The sequence below is a fragment of the Uloborus diversus genome, chromosome 2 (genome assembly GCF_026930045.1).
Source record: "Uloborus diversus isolate 005 chromosome 2, Udiv.v.3.1, whole genome shotgun sequence".
NCBI lineage: Eukaryota > Metazoa > Arthropoda > Arachnida > Araneae > Uloboridae > Uloborus > Uloborus diversus.
Window position 1 is genome coordinate 5,539,426 of NC_072732.1, and position 25,360 is coordinate 5,564,785.

At 34.6% G+C, this 25,360-nt stretch overlaps 1 protein-coding gene across 1 annotated transcript; it reads left to right on the top strand.

Moving 5' to 3' along the window:
* Positions 1-11,108: 11,108 nt before the first annotated feature.
* Positions 11,109-25,001, top strand: LOC129217768 (proline-rich proteoglycan 2-like). Its single transcript, XM_054852112.1, has 3 exons — positions 11,109-11,232; positions 18,957-19,067; positions 24,253-25,001. Exons 1-3 carry the CDS (start codon positions 11,109-11,111, stop codon positions 24,999-25,001), a joined length of 984 nt encoding a protein of 327 aa, XP_054708087.1.
* The last annotated feature ends 359 nt before the right edge of the window (positions 25,002-25,360 follow it).

Sequence of the window (25,360 nt, forward strand, 5' to 3'; positions counted from 1 at the left end):
TAATACAGTTTGATAGATAAAGAAAAAAAAATACAATAAAACTTAACAAACTGAGATTTTTTTAACCTATATATCTGTACATCAGAGGGATATAACACTGTCCATTTTTTCCCAAAATGACGGAGTTAAAATCGGCTTTTCTCACATTTCCTAGACGTATAAAGCACTGTCCAAAATCAGTAATTTAAAAAAAAAATGTTTATAACGTATATTAAATGAACATGAAGGCCATTTTCACTTAAGGGGATAAAACAATACGTGCTAAAGTTATGAAAATGAACATAGTGTTGTATCCCTAAGATGTACAGATAAAAAACTATTCATATTCCTCAAAAAGACATCCTCCATTGAAATGTCTTTATCCTGCTCTTGTCTGGTTTTACCAAGTTCGATGTACTTATTAATATGATTATGGTCGATATTGCATTGAATATACAATCTTGATATTGGTTATTTCCTCCTACATTACAAAAAATTTTCTTGTGCTCAGTATTGCCAACAAGCCCCACTTTGAGAGCACGAAGAAAGTCAATAAAATGACTAGTCTGAAACCTTCCCTTGTTGTTCTGTAGAATATTTAAATTTTTATGAATGTTGTGAATTGAAAACATTTGTCATCCCTATAGAAGCGTTTCTCCAAAATCTCAGTTTGACAGAAAGAATAAAGATACCAGGATGGTGTAAATGGCACCCCCGCAAGCCCCGAGCTGTGAGAGGGGAGGTATGAGGGCGCAAGCTCTGAAAAAGTAACACTGTATTGAAAATAAAATGAAAGAAAAATCTTATGGGATGGGGAGACGCACTTGAAAATCTAGCACAGAGGGGGGGGGGGTACCGAAGTGTATTTACGCTACAGGAAGACAGTTATTTTAGCAGCTACATTCATTTCAACAGATGTAACAGTGAACCTTGATTCTATTTCAGAATTTCACTCATAAGACATGGGATTTGACATGGCAATAACCTGTCATTCCTGAATCTGTTTATTATTCATTTTACTGTCCCAAAACGCCGGTCGCAATTAAAAAACAAATGTCCTCTGAGAGAGAAATCATGAGCAATCTCGTGAAATTTCTTTAGTTTTATTACCAGAAAAAGTCTGAAAACAGTTTTTTTCTTATTTTGACCAGCATTTACGTCACTGAAAGCGTGCAGTTTTTCTAAACAGCTCCTAGAGTGATGTTAATAAAATCCATGCGAAATGATCACGGACATCAAATTGCTTTCCGAAACTTCTTTGCTTCACCTCGACCCAAGGCCCGTGATTTCGAATTCTTCCGGGGGGGGGGGATGGTGTGCAAAAGGGTGGGTCGATTTCAACTTTTTCTAATCGAAATCGCCTGTGGTGCGAAAAGTAGTGTATTGGCATCAAATAATTGTTATACATATTTTTTAGAAATCAAAATATATTTAGATCCCTCGCAAGTAAAAATTGACATTTTAAAATGTTTTCAAAAAATTTCTTATGTAAATTTTTTTTAATCACTTGTGGTGGGAAAATTTGTGTATTGAGAAGTTAATGTTCGTTAAAAATGTGTTTTGGTAATTAAAATATATTTAGACCCCCGACAGGTCCCTGAAGTTTCGAAAATTATGTAAAAATTAATTTTTTGATAAACTTTCTATATGTTAGTAAATAATCTACCTTTTTACTAAGTTAATATTTAGTAGAATATCATGCAATATCAACAACAGCTTTAAACGTCTGTGACTTGATTTCACTGTTTTTTATTTCTTTTTTTTTGTGCAATTTTTTTAAGTGTTGAACCGTTCTTTGAGCCTTACTGTTTCTAGTTCGCTTTTCGTTTAAAAGCTGGATTTTCGCAATCTATCCTCCAGATTTCTCTAAGTATGTTAAGTTAAAATCTGGCTATTGAGGATATTTCTAAGCTTAAAGACACTTTTTGAGAAACCAGATGCAAACCGTGTGCTTATCGTTAACTTGATGAAAAAAACAAAGTTGTTTCCGATTGCCGAATTTCGGGGCTAATAGCTTAAAATTGTTTTTTTAAATATTTAAATGAACAGCATGATTAATTATTTCATCAAATTCCAAATTACTAAGTCCTGATGCTGATATGCACCCTCACACAAGAACACCTTCATCGTCTGATTAACTGATCCAACTAAGTTCTTAGGATTAAATGTATCCTCCTATTTACAATTTTACAACAATTTAACCAAAAATGTTAAACTTATTTTCATTTGTAAATAAGACGCTATTCCAAAACGTTTTGAGCTTATTTATCATTGGTTTTGCGATGGAAAGCGTAAGCTTTCAAGAACAAGAAAATTTCTGCGGGAAGAGGTCCCGTTTAATTCAGCTGATCAGGGAACTTAGCGAACAATTTAAAGTAAAAATTAAACGTAAAATTAACTTTCCATAAACTTCTACAGCACTCAAATGTGTATTTTTCATGAATTTTTGAATTGCAAATATCAGATTACGTTTTGTTAGCTTTGTCAGTTGACCTTTTCTTGCCTTATTTTCAATCTGATTCTTTTCTTTAAAATATTTTATCAAGCACTATACTATAGAATGGTATAAATAAAGTAATTTAGAGATATTTCAAACCAATTTGATGCTACTGTGAGGAAACAAAAATCAAATTTCGAATAGTGTTCGTTGTTTTTTACGAATACCAGCCTTTTACAAATAATTAGCAGAATATTAGAGAATAAATAAACAAAAAAATAAAGACAAATGACTTTACAATGTCATCAGAGTGCAAAAATAATAAAAAACGACACATAATAATTTTTTTCATGAATTTATTCGAAAATATTTCAGTGTACGATAACTTTTGTGACGTATCATTTCTGTCTCTTCGTTTTTTGAAAAATTTCAAAAATAAAATCGGGCAATATTTTGAAAACTACAGGGCATTTTTCTTAGAATGGCATAAAATGAAGTGAACAAAAAATGGAATATTAGAGTTCAGTTTTGAGTTATTTTGGTTTTAATAAAACAATTTCAAGGTGTACGATCACTTTTGAGAGCCACTGTATTTGTAGATACTTCAAGGGTCTGACCGGGGGTCTAAAAATGTTACGAATATTAGATGCCAATGCACGACTCTTCCCACCACAAACCATTTAAAAAAAATTACTTTCTTTCAAAATGTCAATTTTTACATATTTGGCGAAACTTCAAAAGGCCGGTGGGAAATCTAAATATCTTTTGATTTCTTAATAAAAATTATACGAAAATTTGACGCCAATACACAACTTTTCCTACTACAGGCGATTTCGATTTTCAAAAAAATTTTAAATAGGACCCACCCTACTGTGTAACCAAAGCAAATTTTATCGGAAAGCAGTAAACTACATGCCCACTCATATGAAAACAATTAAATTTTCAACGCCTGGGGGGGGGGGCGATCCACCCTGCCACCCAGACCTCCTAAATGAAGGACCTTCTGATACCGTAATAATGCTAGATTGAAGATGTTATTTGTTTTTACTTCGATATGCAGAAAAATCTGGTATTTTTTACCATCTTGCATTATTCATATCGCGTCTGTTCTTTCATTCACGTTGAGAACAGAAACGGCATTGGTCAGTTCTGCACTGAGCAAAATTAGGGCCCCCTAAATAAAGCGTTTTGTTTAACAAGGATTTCACTTCCCTTCCACACAAATCGGTTTTCTCTGCATAAAAATATTGTAAACCCCAGTGAACTCCATTTCGCGAAAAATGACTCATGCCGTAAATCGATTCAGTTCTAGTAAGCATATTAAAAATAACCCCTTATTTGTTCTTGTTTTGTACATTTTGGTGCTCTAGTGCTCAATTACTGGTGAATTATCCTACTGTCATGGGCAAGTAACTACATTTAAAAAAAAAGTTTTTAATTTTTTTTTTCATCAAATGTACGTTAGCTTTATTGTACAAACTTGCTTATTTGGTTTCCGATGAATGAAAAGCGCGGGAAAAGTCTAATTTCAACGCTTACCCATTGTAAGTATTCAATCCAAAGCGCTTTTCTTCAGGTATCTCGAAACCTCATTTCCGCAGATGCTGCCGTTTTCGTGCCCACGGCAGAATATTATTCTTCATTAGTCTGCTAATCACAATGGACTTTACTGGCTAACCTTCCTGTTCCAGTAACGAAACCATCTTTTATTGACTCAATTTTCTAAAATTCAAAGTGGTTTTTTTTAATTGATCAGAAAAACTCCTGAAGTTGTGCAACACTTACTTGGGCAGGTAAACAGCAGTATCGATAATTCGTTTTTGCAATTTTTCATCTATTTTCCTATAAGTTTATTGAACTGCTTTTTTTACTTTCACCGAAACAAAAAGCATGAGCAAAAAAAGTCATGTTGTTAACATTTCACTCGTGTTTGTAAGGAATCAAAAGTAAGTTACTTCAAATATCTTGCTTCATTTGCGATGATACCGTCTTTTACCTTCCCACCGCAGAACAGTATAATTGGCGTGGTTTAACTTTCCTTTTCTTTGCGAGAAATCACGCATCACAGGTGTGAATTTTATGACTCTTGGGTCTGAAACAGATTCGTTGTTTTAAAGTTGATTCAAGAAGCAATTCATGGATATAATTTGGTTAACTTTTTATTTGAGAAACAGAAAAAAAAATGAAGCAGACTGTTTCAATATATTTCGTGCGGGGAAGTGTCGCGTTCATAAATGATGCATTCAATTCAAGACGGGGTGAATTCAAAGTGGATTTGATCAGCTACCAACTTCAGTTTCAAATGCCTCGTATATTATTATTTGTTCTAAGTGCACAGCCTGAACCACCTCACTTTCCTTTTACGATCAAATTTTGCTACCTTTCCTCCCGTATATTTCCTCTTGCGTGTTATTCAGTTTTTATAAATATCGGAAACTAAATTATCATAACTGAAACCCTGATATACTTTACAATTTTGTATAGAACCGTAACCCTTTAAAAAACATCTCATTTAATGAAATAATAAAATTTAACTCACTTTTGAAAATGTTTCACTGAACCCTCGATATCCTAAAATGGCACCATGATGAAACTCAATGTTAAAGGAAGGAATAATTACTCCAAATTCGTTACTTATTTTTATTTCGTGTATACTGCAAGATTAAAGCGAATCAAGTTTGTTTTGACAGCAGAGTTGTCAAACTCTGCCTTAAATTTTCCTCGACACATTTTTGGTTTCTAAATCAATTTAACTCTAAATCCTTGTTTTAAATCCTAATACTGGCGAATGTACGGTGTTTGAATTCCAATGACGTATAGAAAATTTTGAGGTAGAACAAATAGAATTATTGTTATCGTATGCATAATTAATAAAGGAAAATTGTATTTTGTTTGGCCCACGTAGTCAGTACTCGCTAACTGTTTCATTTTAGCATTAAAAGCTGAAACCTATGGCTGACTTTTTTCTACATTTTATGCAAACACGTTCAACGTTCCTTTTTAAATAAACTGGCGTGATGATTTTTACCATAGTCATATGCCTGAATAAATATCAAAACATATTTAACCGAAAAACATTGCGAAAATATTTATCTAAATACAAAAAGTTTGTTTTCCCGTGACATAATTATGTGACCCTTACTTGACGAAATTCAAAGACTCGAATTCAGCATTAGAATTTCTAAAAGATGTCTTTGACCGCGAATAACCAGCGTAATACAGGCTAAGTTAAAAGTAAGCTACTGAGGTTGAGCGAAATTCAAATAATATTGCATCCATTCTCTTTGCACCGCTAAAACATGTGCTTCTGCCAATCTTTTCAGTATTTACCCTGGTAAGTACATATTTTTAAAGTTCATCGTTACTTAAATGTACGTCTGTACAATGCAATGTTTATTGAGTGTAGACACCACGGATAACATTTAAGTTCTGGTAAAAGAACGTGTGGTGTTGTTTTTGTATGATTTGTGCGAATTCGCCATTTTCCTGGCGCCGCTTTTCTGACACTATTAAATCCAATAGTGTCGTCCCCTGAAGGCAAATTTCCCCCCCCCTCTCCCGTTCCTGTAAAACTCAAAAAAGTTCAAACATCAGACCTTCACATTTGCAAATGCAAAAAAAAACGGCAATTAGTTAAACAATGAATGTTAAACTAAACAGAATTTTTCCTATGGGAACGCAAAAAAAAAAAAAAAACCGTATATTCACCCATAAAACGAATTGCATTTTCTCTTTTTGAAGCTGAACCGCATTTTCAGGCGAGCATTCGGCTGACTTGTTGCGCGTATAGATTATTCTCCCTCGTATCTGCACTGTGAGACCTAACTGGAGTTGTTTCTAAGAAAATAATTTAATTACATTTATACTTAATTCACTAAAGCGTTCATTTTGTTTATCAGTTAATTCACCATTGTGTGAATCCACTGTTTCCTTCCCTAAATTTCCGTCTGTGTTGCTATCGTAAATGTTCCAGTTTTAACCACAAAATCTAGTTTGAAATCGACGTTCCGCATAAAATCTGCACCTAAAATGCAAGATGCTTGCACGTTTTCATAGTTAAAAATTGCGACGCTATTTTAACACACCTTATTTCCACTTTCAATGTCTTTCGACTTTTTAATTTACATGCAGTTCCATTTTCCATCTAGGGATCCCTACTTACGCGACTTAAATTTTGTTTATTTGCTATATTGCTCGAGATCAATAAAATATTTTTCGGTACCTGTAACTGCCATATAATGTACAAATACACTATTTAATTTTAGGAAGAATTTTGGCTTCTGAATTTGCTTTAGAACTTTTTTAGTTTTGTATTTTCTTCTGAGTCAGTTTTAACGCACTGTAGTTACGTGAACAATTTCAAGTTCTTTACCAATTCCTAAGAGGATTTTGTTTTTTAAAATGACGCGTTTTCTTTTATATCTGCTCCCTCGAAAAAACTACACTGATCTATAACAGATTGCCTCAAAGGAGTTCAACTGTCGCATTTTTGGATTCGGTTCAGTTTAACTCATTTCAAATTCTTGCATTTTACCCGACCATTTCTTTTTACGCTATTCAAACCAAACTCATTCATATTACTTTTACAATGGTTTCGTCCAGTTGTAGCTAAATTGCAATAGTTTTGCCAAGTAGTTTGAAATTCTTGACACAATCTGTAGTTTAAAAAGTATCCTTCTGCGTTTCGAATTCACCTGCTCAAACAGTTTGCTTTCTGTCTAGGTAGTCTTGCAATGTAGTTGGTCTTTGAACTATTATTTCAAGCACTTAATTTTTTGAATTTTAACCCTCAACATTTTGTAATTTTCGATTTTTTGAGTGAAACATTTTGCGCGAACTTTCGTTGAAATTTCAGTGTGCGACTATGAAACAGAGCACTTATTTTTTTTTTTGAATCTTCAAACGATTCTAATAAATCAGTCGTCAAGGAATCGTGTGTTTGTGCTCCCGATCTCGGAACTAATTCGTTCTTGTCTTTAGCACACCCCATGAATGCATATCGTAATAGTAAATTACGATGGGCAGTCTACAAAATTCACAAACAACCACTATTAGTAAAATCTTAGTAATGTAAACAATCTTATAAACCATCGACTCCCTACCAGTGGTTCGTGAACCTCAAAAGGTTCGTGAGAAGTACAATGAGGATTCGCGACGATAATATTGTATGGCGGGACGGGGGGGGGGGATTGTCAAGCGGCTTAAAGCAAATTTGTTCATTTATTCTTATGTGTCTCGCACATTCGATACTCTTAGCATAAAAATGTTAGCATACTTGTTGACATGATTTACATTTAAAGAATTAAGTCTGTTTTTACGAAGCATCAGCTTTACCGCTTTCATTGAAATTGATACCACAGAAGCCACGGCGAAAGATCTCCACTTTTAAATTTGAAAACAATGTTTTCAAATAAGTAAATGAAAGCGTTGGTTTTTTTCGCTACTTTTTATTGGGAAAATAGATTAAACTTGTTGAAAACATTACATGGAGAACATGAAAAAAAAGAAAGGAATAACGATGGCGGAATTAAACTGTGCAACTTAATTTGCACTTGATGTAAATAAGGAATTTATGAAAGTTTTGCAGAAAATTTCTCTTGCAGTAAGTAAGTAAGCTTAAAGTAATTTGTTTTGGTACAAATTATTTTTGTGTATTAATTACAGTTAACCATAGGCGTTTCTATTGTTCAGTATACGCATTCTGTTCCGCACTTATAGCATCAGGACTGTTTAGCATATATCCTGTTAAACCTGAAAAAATATTTGAAAAAAGAAATTTAATTTGAACTTAATATGTATAATTTTCTTGCTGAAAATTACACACAAAACATCAAGTTTTTGTTAATTTTAAAATAAATGATAGTACAAAATACATTCAAGGATTTGATTGCGCAAGAACATCTGTAATCTTCAAATTTATTGGAAAACAATTTGAAAAGTAACTTTAAATCAGGGAACGCATAAAGCGGAAATTCCTGAGCACAATCACTCTTTCAATTTCTTAATAATCATAGGTTGCAGTTTGAGCAATCTCTATCGGGTTCGGATGCTTCGGAGTTAGACTTAAAATTAAAATTGTCATCTGAATTGCCAAATATATTTGTTATTTATTATAGAAGGTCGATTTAAGATCTTTTACTCGTTATGTTTACGGTTCTCTGTCAGATAATGAGAAATGAGTCAAGTAAACCCCAGTTACTGAACGTCCATCAAGCGGCATACAAACTTTCTAGTATTTTCATCCTTAAAATTTATAGAAGGCATATATTACTGGCAATTTGTTAAGGAAAAATATTTTAACTTATTAAAGAGCTGTTTATTCCTGGGAGGGGGACTTTCATTCATTGGCCGGTCTACCATATGTTTTTCAATCACTTCTATTTGTCTTGTTTGTTTTATGATCCCACATAAGTTAATAATTTTCTAATGAGAAGGTATCTGAGCTTAGCCTCTTTTTCTTACGTATATTTGTAGTTTATTACTATTAATACAGCTGAAAATTTTGAAAGTTCTTTGGGTTGCGACAGATATAACTAATGCACCTAAAATGTGCAACGCCACTTAAACAATTGCTTCACGTAAATTTTTCGCACATAATACCCTCATACTTCCTAATTTTCCCCACATTACTATAATGGCTTCAGTTGAACGATGGCGAACTTGAAATTCTTTCTTCATAGTTAAATAAAAGTTAAACCATCAACTCCGTTCGTTTCTTCCTGATTACCACCTTATGTCATGAGATTTCAAATCGTTTTCACAAGGTGACATGGACCGATAATGCGAAGAAGACATTTGAACTTTTGTATACATGATAACTTTAATGTTTGTCCCAAAATGTAAATCACTTATTTCCATGAATCTTAAGAACCTCATCGTATAGAAGGCTTCTTTAGATTCAGTAGGCTTGACTAATTCGTTAATTTTGCTGTGGATTATTGTTAATTTTCAAGCTTCGAGAATGGTAGTTTCCTCCTAGTTTTTCCAAGATATGTCAATGGAATACCCGCATTCTTTTCAACACCTTGGACTTCAGATTTAAATAAGAATTGCTTATAGAAGGTGATTTCATTCATTAGTTCACACTATTTCTCTTGCACATAATAGCACTTGAAATAATTTTCATTAAGAAATGTCAGTAAATAACGCATGCAAGTGATGTGAAAAGCAGCTAAGTGAAGTGATAGTTTGATCCTTTTCGTCTATATTATTGCAAAAGCTGTTCTCATCCTTTTTAAATCATGAACTTTATCGACTCGTTCTTAATATTTTTCGAAGCATCTCGTAGCAAATTAGTGTTTTGATTCTCACTTTTCTTTAAATCAATTTTTCAAACTATATACAATGTCTCTTGGTGCATGTCACGCTGTATTACACATCTTGTTATAAAAAAAATAATTCAGCCGAAAATAACGGCCGTCGTGTCGTCCAAGCAATATATGTCACTAACTAGAGCTAGCTATGTAACGCAAAGGTATTGGATGTTTTATTCTTTTAAGCAAGCATAATTTGGTATTACAAATTTAATTTGCGAGATGTTGATATGGTATTTCAAACAAATTTAAGCGATTGAGAAAGCAGATTCCGTCTCGTCAGGACTTCCTAATTAGTCGAAAGTATTCTTGAGAAAAAATAAATGAATAATTGTTTTAACTTGAAAGGGATAACATCGGTAAATTATTTCTAACAATTGAAAGGAAAAACCTTTCTAAATAAAACAGTTCTTATGTTACTCATTCTAGATACTAGAAAAACGCCTGTGACGGGCGAAAACTGCTTTCTACATTTAAATGAAACCATTGCCTGTTTGGTGATATTTTGATAGTTGAAATGGTAAACCTCAATCCCGTGGATTAACCCTAAACTGCAGTAGCTGGCATTCATTGTTGATCATTTTTTCGTTTCTTCATTCCCATGAAATGACTGTCTTACCAGTAAAACAGTTAAGTGGCCGGATCGAGTTCAACCTTGTCACGAAGCCTTTCCCTGCATGTTACACATTACCAAAACACATTATCAAATGATCATGCCGTGGAGCAAGTTTCATTGTTGATACTCGCGGGTTACTCGATCATTATTTAATATATATATATATATGAGGATGATAAGATTTTGGAAAATTACGCAAACACGGAACTATTCTGCTGTTTGCCAAAATCCACAAATATCCATTTTTAAATTCATTTAAATCCGCTTGCATGATTACTCCGTTTTTCAATAAATTTTTAGAAAGATAAAAATCTAGGAATTCTCCATTTCGAGCTTGTAGCTTGGAAAAAAATGTTTTTATATTTTTGTTCAAAATCCTTTATATTGAAACCAGTTCAGAAAATAAGTTATGTAGAAAATCAATGCCAGGTGTTGAGAGATTGAGGCTATTTTTCAGAAATGATGAAAAATAACATAGGATTGCTTTTCCACAAACAAGCAGGAGAATGAAGCCAGTACGCGGTCTTTCGGCATCGGGCACCACAAGAATGTGATTTTGTTCCGTTTCTACAATTTTTAAAGTTTTGCTTTTAAGTAAATATTACCTTTTATTAGAAATATAGAGCAAAATATCGAATTCTGTTTATAACCTTCAAATGAACAGAACTCAGAAGAAAAGCTTTCAGCTTTTCTATTTCTTTGCAATAACATGTATGAAGTGATTTCAGATTCTTGAAAAGTTTCCCCTCTCTGATTTCTAGATATGGAGCAGTTATTGGAAGTTGTATTCAGCGTCTGGGACGTGGTGACAAGCCTCTTCGATGTGGTGAGGGATCTCCATCAAGAGGGGGCGGCGAACCGCCAGGAGTTAGAGGCCAAGGATCAAGGTAAGGAAACACTTCGTTTGCCATATACTTTATTCAGAACGTTTTTTAACTTTAGAGAGACTAAAATTTTATGTATACATAGAAAGACTGCAGGGGCCATTGTTAATTTTCTTTCGGTTAATTCTTCTAAAAATTCTTCCTGGGTTAGTCCACCTGCCCGATGCAACTTCTTATATGACTAAATAAAAAATTCGTACGTTATTATTCTCAGCTTTTCTGTCTTTACTTGCCGAAAGGTAGAGCTAGTTTATCTTTTCAAGAGCAATGACTGCGGTTAGGCTCGTAAGCAATCGGTACTGTTTATAGCATTTGGATATCCAACCACAAAGAGAAAGTTACAAGTTAAACTAGAGGTGAATAGCATGAAATACACTGCCTTTCTATATTAGCTATACCAGTTTGTTTGGCTTTCTTGGCTTCCTCGAGGTTTTCCTCCTCCAGCTCAGTGACTTCCTATGCCGGGCTATTGAGTCCCAATAAGGACGAAACTGCAGTCCTCGGCTGGAATGGCTGAACTGGCGGTGTATTTCATGTATTTCTGCCTTATCCCTGGTTATAGGGTGGTAACTTCCTGAAAATAGCATGCCTTGCCTTCATTCTTAAGAGTTGAACCGAACCATTGCTTCGGTCACTCGTATGGTCAGTGCTAATTCTATATTAGCTATCACTTCGTTTGGCACTCTTGACTTCCTCAAGAGGTTTTCCACCTCCAGCTCAGTGACTTCCTATGCCGAGCTAATGAGTGCCAATAAGCACGAAACTGCAGTCCTCGGCTGGAATGGCTGAACTGGCGTTGTATTTCATGTATTTCTGCCTTAGCCCTGGCTATAGGGCGGTAACTTATTGAAAATAGAGTGAATAGCATTTGTTTTATGCTACAACAGTTGCGTGAAAGGAAAAAATAAATCTTTTTTCATTGTAGAATGCGTAGGGTTCCACTGTGGCTCCTCCCGTCTTTCTAGGTATATGGATCAATATTTACAGTACTATGTGGCGAATCATTAAACGATCAAACAATCATTTAAATAGTGACATATTATGAAAAGTCGGAGCGTTCCATTAAGCAACGTTAGATATCATTCGAATTATTGAACAACAAACTACGCGATCGGCCACACAGGCCCCTCCGTCTTTCTAGTGTTAATCGATCAACTAGAGTGACAATGGTCGGAAAAAACCGGAAATTTAGAGAAACAAAACCCGGTTTTCTTCTGAAGAGATTTATCTTCACTCGGAAAAAATTTACAATTTTTAAATTTCTGTCACAAAATGAAATTAAAAAAGAAACAAATGTAATGCAAAAATTATACATGGAATAGAATGCCTTTTTTGTGTAACTACTTATGAATATATTTTAATGTCTAGTACCCTTCATGAAAGCTTTAACATTAACAGGGCAGGTCATTAGAAAATTGAATTTGGTTATGTAGGGTCTAGTGGGGGAAAGTGGTCGATGGAATAAAGTAGTCATTCGTCAAATAAATGGCTATAGCTTCGAAATACAGTTGGCTCTCTGTTTAACGACTTTGAAGGGACCACAAAAAATCGTCCTTGTAGAAAGCGTCCTCAAATAGAATGCTTTTAACACTATAGTGGACCATCTGGGACTGTGAAAACTCGTCGTTAAATGGAGAAAGTCGTGAAATAGAACGTCGTTAAACAGAGTCAACTGTAAATGTTTGAATTAATTTGAAATTTTATTTTAGGGTGGGCAGTTAGAAACTACATTTTCAATTCAATATTTTACAATTGGCGAAATTTTACTTGGTAAAAAAAATATTGTGTGATTGCGAAAAATTTTAAAATCTAAACAAATCTCTTAACTTCCCTGGGAAATTTTGTTTGTTAGAATTATGAACAGATTGACTGCGCAGGAAGCTTCCTACATGTCTCAAAATCTCCTATTCATTAGGAATCAGCTGGATCTATTTTGGATAATTTTTTAGACAATAACAATTTAAATAAGTGGGGTAAAGTGGTCATAATATTAAGCTTAACGAATATTGTTCTTCTAAAGTCACTTAATCTTTCAGTATAAGGCAGATATAAATTAAATATTAACTTCACTTAATCTGTATTTTTTTAGCAGTAAACATGGTTAAATATACGAGTATATGCATACGCATATGCTCGTGTAGGTATATATATATGTATATATATGCATTCATGTAAATGCACCAATAAACACGTATGGGGTATCTGTAAGTATTTTTTATATATACATATGTTCATTCTACTATACACATATATACCGGCTTATAGTACTCATGTATATATATATACACTAAAATACTCAGGTGGACACGTATATACGCGTACGTACGATAGTAGAAACTTACTAACAGGTATATGATATACATGTATGCAGGGTGAGTTTAAACTCTTGGGAAAATTATTGAAAGGTGTTGGATTCGAGGATAAGAAGCCAGAATCATAAGAAACACATGGTCACAAACTGAACGCTGACACGCTACATGAACGCAAAGCCAGAATCTGATGAATGCGAAACAGGTCACAAATGAGTGTGTGTGTTACACAGACAATTTTACACAACATTTTAAGCCTTAAGAAAGTTTTTAAGCGATTGATGAAATTTGCGGCCTGCAGCTGTACCACATGCGTTGCAATAACAAAGCACCCTCTGTTGCAATAACAAGACATTTGAAAAACTTTCTTCAGTCGCTGAGGCTTTGTTGCGATACTTGTATTAAAGCTACTACAGGCCGTAACTTCTAACAACTGCTGTAAATATTTCTTAAAAAGCAAAATGTTTTGTCATCATTTCATTTTTGTGTAACAAATTTGTGACCTTTTTTGCATCCATCAGTTTCTTGCTTTGTGTGCATGTAGAGCGTCAGCGACCATAACTTCCTTATGATTATTTGATTATTATCCTCCCCTCTCACACCCCTTCGATTTTTGCCCAAGAACTTGGATTCAATCTGTAAGCATACATGTATATTAGCGGATATATTCGTGTATTCATACATGTACAGGTGTATACACATAAATGTACCTATGTATGTCCATACAGGTATATAATCGTGTTTACACGTAAACATACGTATAATATTAGTGCTTCCATATATATATATATACACGTGAGTAAACACGTACTGTGATGTACGTGTTTGTACGTGTCGACGCGATTTAACTCGTGTATACCAGTTTATGTATGTACGCATATACGTCTATTTGTAACCATAAAAATAACCGAAACATAGAAATACTATTGTTATTTGTTATGGTTTTGCGTCTATTTTTAACTATGACCATTTTATCCCATGCTATGACCACTTTCCCCACCCCATGGGGTAAAGTGGTCATAAATACATTGAGAAATGAAAATGTTATAAAACTACTTAAATCAATATTTTTTTCCTGCGATTCAGTGAACCGTGTTCTATAATAATGCAATGTAAAATAACAAAAAAATAGTTGGTGTTTGAAGGATTTATTGTTATAATCATCCACCCAAATTGAAAACCTACGATTTTATGACCACTTTACCCCACCAAACCCTACCGAAATATTATAAGCTACTTTTCTTTCTAAAATTTAATATATTCACAGGACAAAATTAATATCAAATAAACGAAATGTTTAGGTATAAATATTTATGTAATTTCGTTTAATTACAGATCTATTTAATTATCACACACACACATTAATTGAAAATATATTGAAATTTATACACTTCAATCAACATTTTAAGGAAAAAAAAAAAGGAAGTTTTGTATAAAATCTTGCGACCTAGAAAGAAAAAAAAACTGAAAGAAATGATTTCCCAATTTACTAAATCCAGATGCTATTCAAAAGTAACAGTTGAATAAAATTATGATTAATTTGGATATTTTTCAGTTGTAATCGAAAAACTATTGGCTGATAGGAAACAAAAAAGTTAATATTTTTTACATTACATTTCTGATAGTAAAAAATACCATTAGTTGTTAAATAGACGCAGTTTTTTCTGATTACGTGATTTTTATTATTTTTTTTATTTATTTTTTTTTGAGCAATCACGATTGCTTATTGTTATCACTTGACTGTTTTGATGTCATATCATTTTATTTTCCCGCCAGCACCCTCTACAGCATCACCGTCGATCGGCTCCTCACGATGCTGCTCCTGTAGCGAAAACCGTCGCCATGTTGCATCCATACACACACGCGCATACATACACAACCACCACACACACACACACACACACGCGCGCACACACAAATACATACACCTACACACACATACACACACTCAAAAACATACACATACACACGCATACATACAGACACCTACACATACACACGCATACATACAGACACCTACACATACACACGCATACATACAGACACCTACACATACACACGCATACATAGTCACCTACACATACACACGCATACATAGTCACCTACACGTACACACACAACTACCCACACACTCATGCCTGCACACAGACACAAACAAATATGCCTACACACATACACATTCCCCACCACACACAAACACTCATTCACACAACTACCCACACACTCATGCCTGCATACAGACACAAACACACATGCCTACTCACACATACACATGCCTACATACACACGCACTCGTAACTGCGAAAAACATAATTTGAATTCAAAAGGTCAAAATTCAAATTTTTTTCATTTTTTTATTTTTTTTTGTCATCCATAATACATTTGCCCAACTAGATTGTGTTATCGTATAGTAGGAAAAATGTGTATTTCATTGGTCGTCAAAGAAAGTAATAGAAAATGTTACTAGGGTACAAATTTTTTCTGCGTATCCTAAATGTTGTCCCGAATCAAGCCAGCTTGACGAGATTTGTTGACGTGAAATGGAAAAGTAAAGAATAATCTATTGCGAGTACTCCTCTTGTATTATAGTGCTCGCAGCCTTAGTTTGCGTAATGTGTAAGCATGCACAAATAAAGCGCTGAAATCGCTGTTTTAGGTTATATGCTATTACGTTGGCATGGTGATTGCCGAGTCCGTTACTTTATTATAGAAACCAAGATGTCTAATATTAAAATGGTCCTAACAATTCTTGCAAGTTATCTTAATAGGAAACAATTTGTGTGGTAAAGTTTTTAAATAGGGGTTTCCGAGCATACTTAGACAACAGACTTGGTTTTATATGAGATCTCACATCTTTTTGCGGTGGAAGCGAGACTTCCATTTTCCTACGTTTTATGTTTTTGAAGGGATTTTTCTTTTGTTGTATCTTGTTCGAGAATTTCAAGTCCTTGTCATTATCCGAAAAAATGTTCAGAGACTTTTCCCCCAGATGATAGAGCAAACATTCATAACATTTTTTACAGTTACATTTCGCCAAATTCAGCTCATAACGCGTTTTATGTTATGAGAGTTGGCAAGTTTTCGATAGTTGTTGGTTTCATTAGATTTTTAACCGTGGTTTTTACCGCCATATCAAAAAGCCTTTTTTGACGTAATGGTCAAAAACCTAAATTTGTGTCCGAAACCCGACTAAACTTTATATTAAAAATAAAACTATCCTTATAAATGATTCTTAATGTAATAAATTTTGATTTCATACGCTAAAGGAATTTTTGATTGTTTTAGATTTTTAAAAATTCACAAACGAAATGTTGATTCAACAAGTTGTTTGTCTTTAAGATTAAAGGTGAATAAAAGGTGCTGAATTTGTTATTTGTTTTTTTGCATGTAGGTTTTAAAAACTTCTTTCCCATACTGTTGCAGAGAAATTCTGAACTGAGAAGTAGCTTTCAGGACAATTGTAGATTGAGCTTAAAAAGCTGTTGAAACAAATAAATTTGGTTGTATTTCAAGCTAATATTAGTTCATTTATGATCAAAAAATTTGTATTGGTTCACTGACAAAGTCAATTATAAAAGATTAAAAAACATAGTATCTGAAGAATTTAAATAATTTATAATCAGCCATTTACTGCTGTTAAACTTAGTTTTACTTTTACATAAAAGACAAAATGACATTACCACATTACATAAATCCTGACACAGAAGGAACTGATAAAATTACTTGAAACTAATGGTTTTAGTTATTAAAATTTAAAAAAAAACTATGCAAACCCGATTCAAGTTTTAATATTCGTAACTATTTTTACAACATTGTAACGGTTGGAGTGCGGTTCTCCAAAGGTGAGGATGGGGTGAGGAAGAGGAGAGAACGTCGCTTGAAGAGGGGAGCAGTCGACCCCCAGGTCACGTTAGGCACGGGAGATCGTAATTTTCTTCTCGCGGGGAGCTAGAAGGGTTTTGCTGGTTTTCGTCAGGCCAGCTCACAATATCAACCTATCTTCATCATCATCAAATGTACATACGGACTTCAAATAAGCTATGTTGTATGACATGCTGAACTCGCTTTACTCCAGTGGTTACCAACCTTTTTCACGTCACGACCCTTTTTCAGCAACAAATGACCCGGGTCCCCCTCTGCGTCTCCCCATTTATATATAAACATATGTGTGCGCATGCGCATATTTTGCATTATAACTTAAAGTGCTTGAGATCTTCCATTTACACCTTGTTTTTTTAATTTCAACAATGGCTGCACAATTGAAGAATAAAAAATAGTTTCTTTAATGTTAAACACATTTCGACACTTTTAAAATTCCTGCATCCTTTGAGTGGCGAGTGCAGATTTGGTTTTCGGAAGAGCTGGGGGGGGGGGCTCCGCGACATTGCGGAGAACCCGGCTGGGGTCATACAAATCTTATATAGTATTATTAGTGTTCGTAAACTTTCGTTGAAGTGAATGATGGCATTTTCTTGTAAGAAGGCAGTCGCGATTTCTAAAAATTCGGAGGAGGGCTTTTGGCAGCAACTCATTTTTTTTTTCAAAACGTATGTATAGCAAGATAGTCCAGTTTTTTGCTTCGAAGGTTGGAGGTGTCATTACTAGCGTATGAGTAATCAAATTAACAGAATCTCGTTATTTAAGCGAAGAAAGAGAATTAACAATATGAATCTAAAGTCGTAAACCTAACATTCGTGAAGGTACCTCCCCCCGGAATATGTTCAAATTTTCTTGAAATTGAAGCCCTGGAGAAGAAGTTTTGAGACGATTTCAACGATAGGGGATGGAAGGGAGGATCGGAGATGCTCATAATGAAAATATTTCCTAAATAGCTCAGTTGTAGACCATCTTTGTTGAAGTTAATTGAAGAGAAGGAATTCAGTCGCCATTTCCCCGGAAAAATTTGAGTTTAAGTGTCTAAAACCGCAACTATAGGCCATATTTGTAAACGTTAGAAAAAAAAGTTTGCATTAGGAGCCTCTACTCCGGATTTTTTTCGGAACTGAAGTCTAACACCAAAGTTGACACAAGTTTTAATGGTAGAAAGGACTTTGGGAACTCCCAAGAAATGTTTTCAAACTTTAAGTCGAAAAATATACTAGACCCCACTAGGTGACTAATTGCTAAATTGTAACTGAAAAACGGTATGCTTCAGAAAGTTACGCGATATACATACGCACATACATACGGACATCACGAGAAAACTCGTTGCAATTAGCTCGGGGATCATCAAAATAAATATTTCGGGCGTAGGTATATATGTACACGTTGGGTGAAGTCGAAAAAAAAAACTCTCAACATTCATTCGGGAGTGAGCAAAATGGAAACGATTAATAATAAATAATATACTATTTGTACTTTTGTATGTTGCAAGATGTAAAATGAAGTGTATGAAGTATTTTTTCTTTCTGTCTACAGAGATTGCAACACTCAGGGAGCAGTTGAGGGAGAAAAATGAAGAACATCAGCGCTTCAAAGAGCAGGTTGTTTCGAATGTGAACTACTTATTCCAGGCTCTCGAAAACCGAGGTAAGTTGAAGCTTTTAATTTTAGAACAACACTTCTTGTAGTCGAGTGTAACTGTATCAAGTTTTTTTAAAGTAATTCATAACGATAGATAGTCGGCATTTTTGTCTTATTTTTTGCGAAATGTTTCCAAAGCTTTGTAATCACTGAAAATCTTCTTCAGCCCTCTCAAGCACGATTCGCAAAATACATATTACAATACATATGCTCCGAAAGCTTTTGCTTTTATCAATGCTTCATTTTTAGAATCACTCTCGTTTGTCGTTACTCTCTTTTTTCTGTATTCTCTCTCCAATATACTACGTTAACTAATAGAAGAAATTACTTCTTTTTGTCGATTTAAGTTCATGTTCAATTTAGAAAATTTTGGGATTGAATCTGTGGTTGCCTGAAGCTGACAAACGCTTAACAAAAATATTTCAAGCGATTGCTGTGTTCAAGACCTGACCATATATCCATAGCGCGGAAGTCCTAGCATTTTGAGATTCAACATAACTTTTGAACCTCGTTCTAACTGTGTTTTTCCAGTCTTTGAAATGACGAACGCCTTAATTCTGGGTCCAAAGTCTTGTATTCGTGCGCTGAATGGAGAGACTAAATTCAAGAATCATTGTGACGTCATATGCAGTAAATAAATATTTAATTTTGAGGGAAGTAAAGGTAGTCTAGTGAACAAATCATTAAAAATAAAATAACAGTTTAAAAAACTAAAAAAAAACACGCTTTCGTATCAAAATGAACTAAAAAGTGAAAAATAATTTTTGGATGATAGTAGTTGATCAATCACTTAATTTTAATGTAATACAAAAAACCGTGGGGGCTGTCTATTTAAATTTTTGCCTGGACAACAAATGAAAGAAATTCAAGACAACTGATAAAAAGCCCCCCCCCCCCCACCCAAGGTTTTTTTTTATTACATTAAAATTAAGTGATTGGTTAACTACTATTATCCAAAGATTTTTTTCACTTTAGTTCATTTCGCTACGAAAGCGTGTTTTTTTTTTTTTTTTTTAACTATTATTTTATTTTCTTCTTTTTAGTTTAACTTGTTTCACGAAAAAATATTCATTTCAACATTGTTCAAAATCTTTTATGTTCATGAAATTTGCCCATAAAATGCGACTAAAGTTCTCGGGTGGCATTCGAAACGTGGTCTCTCGAACTCCAAAAAGAGCAACTGTACCCCTTAAAGTGTAATAGCCGAGCTCTAAAAACATTCAACTTTGCCTGTGGAGTAAGTGTCTAATCCAGCTAATCCATCTCAATCATCGATGTATGTGTGCAGAAATCATATCTACATTACTTTGAAAATTTGAGATGCATTTGAATAAAAGTTTTGCTCAACAATGGTCTGATCAGCAATGAATTTCCAATTGAAGGCTCACCTAATTTTGGCATGAAATTAGTTAAAAACAATTACATTTCATGTTTTAATTACCTTGGAACATCGGAACAGATTTTGTCTGATGTGGGAAAAATAAAGGTTTTTGTCGATATTTTTAAATAACTTTTGCGAGCATTTTTTAATGTATTTATTTAAATATTTCCTTTTTCACATTGTCGGATTTATGCCAAAATATTTATTAAAATTGGAGGAAACTATCAATTAAAAGAGTTAATTAATTTGATTATAGAACATTGCATTGTCATCGGGTCTGATGTCGCGTGTCAAATTTCAAACGAATCCGATCGCAGGGAGAGGGCGAAATTTGAGCTGCAAGATTCCGTTACAAGATACATACATACAGGTGAAGCCAATAAAAGCGTATAAAAAATAGCAATTTTTTTTCGAATTTAAAATTTTTACTGTATTAATAAAGTGATATTTTCATTTTTTTGCTTCAGTGATATTTAAGTTAGAGCTAATACTCAGAACTAAGTAGGTCGCTTATTCCTTTTTGAGTCAATTTTACTCGGGGAAAAAATAAGCACGTAGATGGTTTCACTTTTAAATAAATTATTTTTAACAGTGCACTATACATTATGATTCAGAAAAAACTTTCAAAGAAAGCCTAACTTTTGTAAAGTCATGAAAGGACTGGGATTCGTAAAAAGCAGAGAAATGCCGCTACATTTTGAATTATTTATTCATTCGCAATCATAATTTACAGCAAAAAAAAAATATTTTTTTTTTCTCGTTTGCTTTAATTTTTATTATCAACTGCAAAACTAAAATTATCAATTATTTTGTACACAAAATTCATTTTTATCCAAGTGTTATATCGTTACTTCTGAGCCAGACTAACGTAACTCACATTATTCCTATTCGGAAGAGAGCGGAAAAACTTTTGTCTGGTCCATATAAAGAATGAGGCTCGTGCTCTTTTATGCTGGTTAATTATAATATATATATATATATATATATAGTTTTCAATTACTTTATAATCACTCAATGTGGGATACGATGCTACATATAAAGCCGTAATAACCTGAAAATGTCCATTCTTTTTGACCTCATGTTAGTCTAGCTCTAAGGTGCAGATATTTTAATTGAAAAAAAAACCGTTAAGTAATATGTCAAGAACATCAATCGTCAGACTAAATGCAGCTGTTTCAAGCTTACAGAGAATCCCTTTTATCGGTGAATTTTTACTTGTCTAGTCAAATCCAACGTATATTTTTTGCCTGTTATTTCATCCATCAGATATGAATAAACTAAATGTATCAACTTCTAAGTGAAATTTATCACTCAATTATATCACAACTTGAATCTATACTATTGGAACGTAACTGCAGTACAACGTGCAAAATCCGAAGTAGTTGGTCGTTCAGCTTTTCGAAACTAACCAGGAAAATACTGTTTGGAAAAATCGCCAGCATTACAACAAACAAAAAAAGCGGTTATGCAATATGTATGTACGTACATACCATATAATGTAGTACATAACACTGCACTGTATAGTTACTTTTTTTTTCACGAAATTAAACAAATGTAATCACTATTTAGTGAACTAAAGTGACATTTCTTTGCAGTAATTTATTTAGGGTCAGGTGGGGTAAAATGGGTAATGGGGTAAAATGGGTAGTCAAAATATATGGCTTTAAAAACAAATTATTTTAAATTAAATTTGCATTTTTTTGAGTGGGACATTATACTTAACTGTTCTGAATTCTGTCACACAATATATATTTTTCCATTAGATTATTTTTTATTGAGAGGCAACACTTTAAATTGAAGTAGATAAATTCAAGTCGCATGTTGTCTGCTTAAACTTCTATCTCCAGTTCCTGATTTTTGAGAAATTTTTATTACTGTGTCATAATATCTTCAGTTGGACATTTTTGTTGCTGCTTCAACTTACAGGGAAGAAAAAAATTTTTTTTTTCTATTTTTAATCTCATATTTTGAAAATGGGGTAAAATGGGTATATGGTTAGGCTTATCATTCCAGCAAGTTGTTTTAAAAGATAAAACAGCATATTTTCCTTTAAATGAATATTAATTCATTTGTGGTTAACTTAAAATGATTGAAACATAAAAGTGTGCAATGCCATGACTTTATAAAATAAACTTCGCTCCATCATAACAAATAATAAGAAGCCAGCGTTATACCTATTTTAGAGTTTTGTGCACTTGCACACAAAATAACAATTTCCTTAGAATATGTTGGGCCCAGCCTGTTGCTGGTTGTCACATTTGTATTTGATTGCAATCAGATGCTACCAATTTCTCTAATGTACCTTTAAATTCTCAGAACACTTCCTCGTTTCAATCCGAAAAAATATACCTTACAAAGCACAATTTCGTCACCTTATAAAGATTTGAAAAGTGCAATATTGTGTGCAATTTCAACAAGAGCTTCAGATTTGACAACTACCTGCATGAGTTATTTAAAACAACTTAAATGTATGCTGGCAAATACAGGAAGTATTGACAAAGATGTTTCAGGAAGGCTAAGAATTGAAAGTGAAAAAAATAATGAATTAAAAAACAAGAAAATAAAAAATAGTGGAAAGAGAAAGTTTCCATTCAGAGGAAGTATCTGAAATAGAAACTGCTAAAAATATGCTTATGAAGCAAAGTTTAACCACAGGTATCTGGGTATAGATATTATACTTAGAGGAAACAAGCGAGAAACAATTTATTGGCAAATATATGGCTGTTGAGGGAAATATTATGAGATAAAATATTTAAAAAAAAAATCTGAGATGGGGTATTTTTATTTTTCCTGATATACACGACATGGATTTCATTGAAAAACATCAAATAATAAAAAAAAAATTAATGAGCCACAATTTAACAATAGAGGCCATTGTTTTTTTTAAAAGAATGACAAGTATGGATATCATGCATTGAAAGAAACCTCATTAATATTTTGTCAAATTTAATGTTTGCACTATTTTTTAAAATTAAATTGTGAAATTTTGTTAACTGACTCTTAAATCTATATTATCACACTGTATTGAACAAATAGTATGCTTTTTTATCACTTTTTAGACTTCAGTATCCATTTTACCCCACAGGCTACCCATTTTCACCTGCGTGGGGTAAAATGGGTATAGAACACATATAGTCATAAACACTCCTCTCAAAAATAAATTTGTATCAAATTATGTGTGAAAATTATTTAATTCTATTCTCAACATATGTAATGTATACATAAAACAAAAAAAAATAGAAACAAAATATTTTGACAAAAATATTTGAGGCAAAATCCAAAAGTAGGCTATTTTATACCCATTTTACCCCACCTGACCCTACTCTGCCGTTACTTCTCGTGTTTAGGCGTTTATTTCTTCCTCGTTTTCAAACACTTCAAGAATCTCTTGCATCATAGTTCTCATATTTCTGCAGCCAAGGTTATAATTTCGAAAGATATTGAAATATGCTTCAGCAAAAACTAATTCCCCCCCCCCCCCACACACACACAAAAAAATTGCCCAACAGATATATAATTATCATACTAAATGAGTCTGTGGATTGTAGCATCGCCTGTGGTATAAAACCATAACTGTAGTTTCCTATGAGATGAAATTAATCATTCCAAACGTTTCAGAAATTTGAATTCCTTCTTGACAAAGGAAAAGTCAGCTCTGTTACTTTTTTTTAATTTGGAGGAGCTGTGATTGATATTCATATTGCTTATTTATGTTCTGCAAATTAAAACGCTCATGCACTTTTCTAATAGAAATTAAGGGAGTAAAACTTCATATTTAATGTAAATTTTTGTTTTCTTTCTTTTCGACAGACGCTCCCTGGGATGCTGCCCCCGCCGATCCCAGGCCTCCCCGCGTTCCCGACGCAAACCCTGACGACGATGCCCCCATGGAGGAGGGGGGAGATGATGATGATAGAGGTGATGATGATGACGGAGCCGACGCCCCCGCCCTCCTGGACGTGCCCGGGGCCCAAAGTCAAAGGGCTTCCGGGGCCCAAACTTCAAGGCCTCGACTGTGGGGAGCAACCACGTCCAGGAGGCAGTCAGGTATTTTTAACCCTCCTTTTTTTCCATCAGACTCCCCAGCGCCGGAAGGAGGCCGCACAGAGGACGCACCCCCTGACACGCCCATCTGCCCGGTGATCATTATGGTGACTCAACCAACTCCGCCCGAGGAGGGGGTTACCGAGCAGAACGGGGCTCAGGAGGAGGAGGTGGAGGAGCAGCATGAGCCGGACGACGACGGCCCAGGGATGCAAGGAACAACGGACGCCGCCATGCACGCCGATCTCTCGGACCCCCCGCCCGACGACGACGACGAGGACGACTCGTCTCCACCGCACCCCCCGGTGGTGTCGAGCGCGCCCCCGCCGCCGTCGTCGGGCTTGGGGGCCCGAGGGACCCGCGTGCGCCGGCAGGTGCAATTGTACCAGGCGCCCGCCGACTCCCTGCGCCGCCGCCCCCGGCTCCCGCCGCCCAGCCGCCGCCCCCGCCGTCGTGGAGACGTGCGGGATATCCGCAGGGTGCGGCCCTCCCCGAGTCCGCCTTCCAGCGATTGAGGAGTGGGGGGGATCGAGCCGCTCTGAATTCTTTTCGCATTTGCTCGAGATGAAAGGCATTGCATGGAAACGTAGCACGACTGCACCTATGCGTTTAGGGGTTTTTGGGACCGTGCCCTTATCCCACAGGAGAATTGAAAGTACTTTCTGCCGACAGAATGGAAACTTTCAGAGCTGTTTCCTCCTCTCTATGAAAACTTTAAGCGACTATCCTTGTCTCGTTGGAAAATTTCAGGAACGATGTGCTTAGTTTGGTGATATTTTAGAAATTTTCCAGTGAGATAAGTATAGTCGCTAAAAGTTTTCATAGGGATGAGGAAACAGCTCTGAAAGTCTCCATGGTCTGCAGACAGTACTCT

Coding starts and splice junctions, on each gene's coding strand:
- LOC129217768 (XM_054852112.1), top strand. CDS start 11,109: ATGGAGCAGTTATTGGAAGTTGTATTCAGCGTCTGGGACGTGGTGACA. Junction 11,233..18,956: donor GTTAGAGGCCAAGGATCAAG/GTAAGGAAACAC, acceptor TTCTGTCTACAG/AGATTGCAACACTCAGGGAG. Junction 19,068..24,252: donor CCAGGCTCTCGAAAACCGAG/GTAAGTTGAAGC, acceptor TCTTTTCGACAG/ACGCTCCCTGGGATGCTGCC.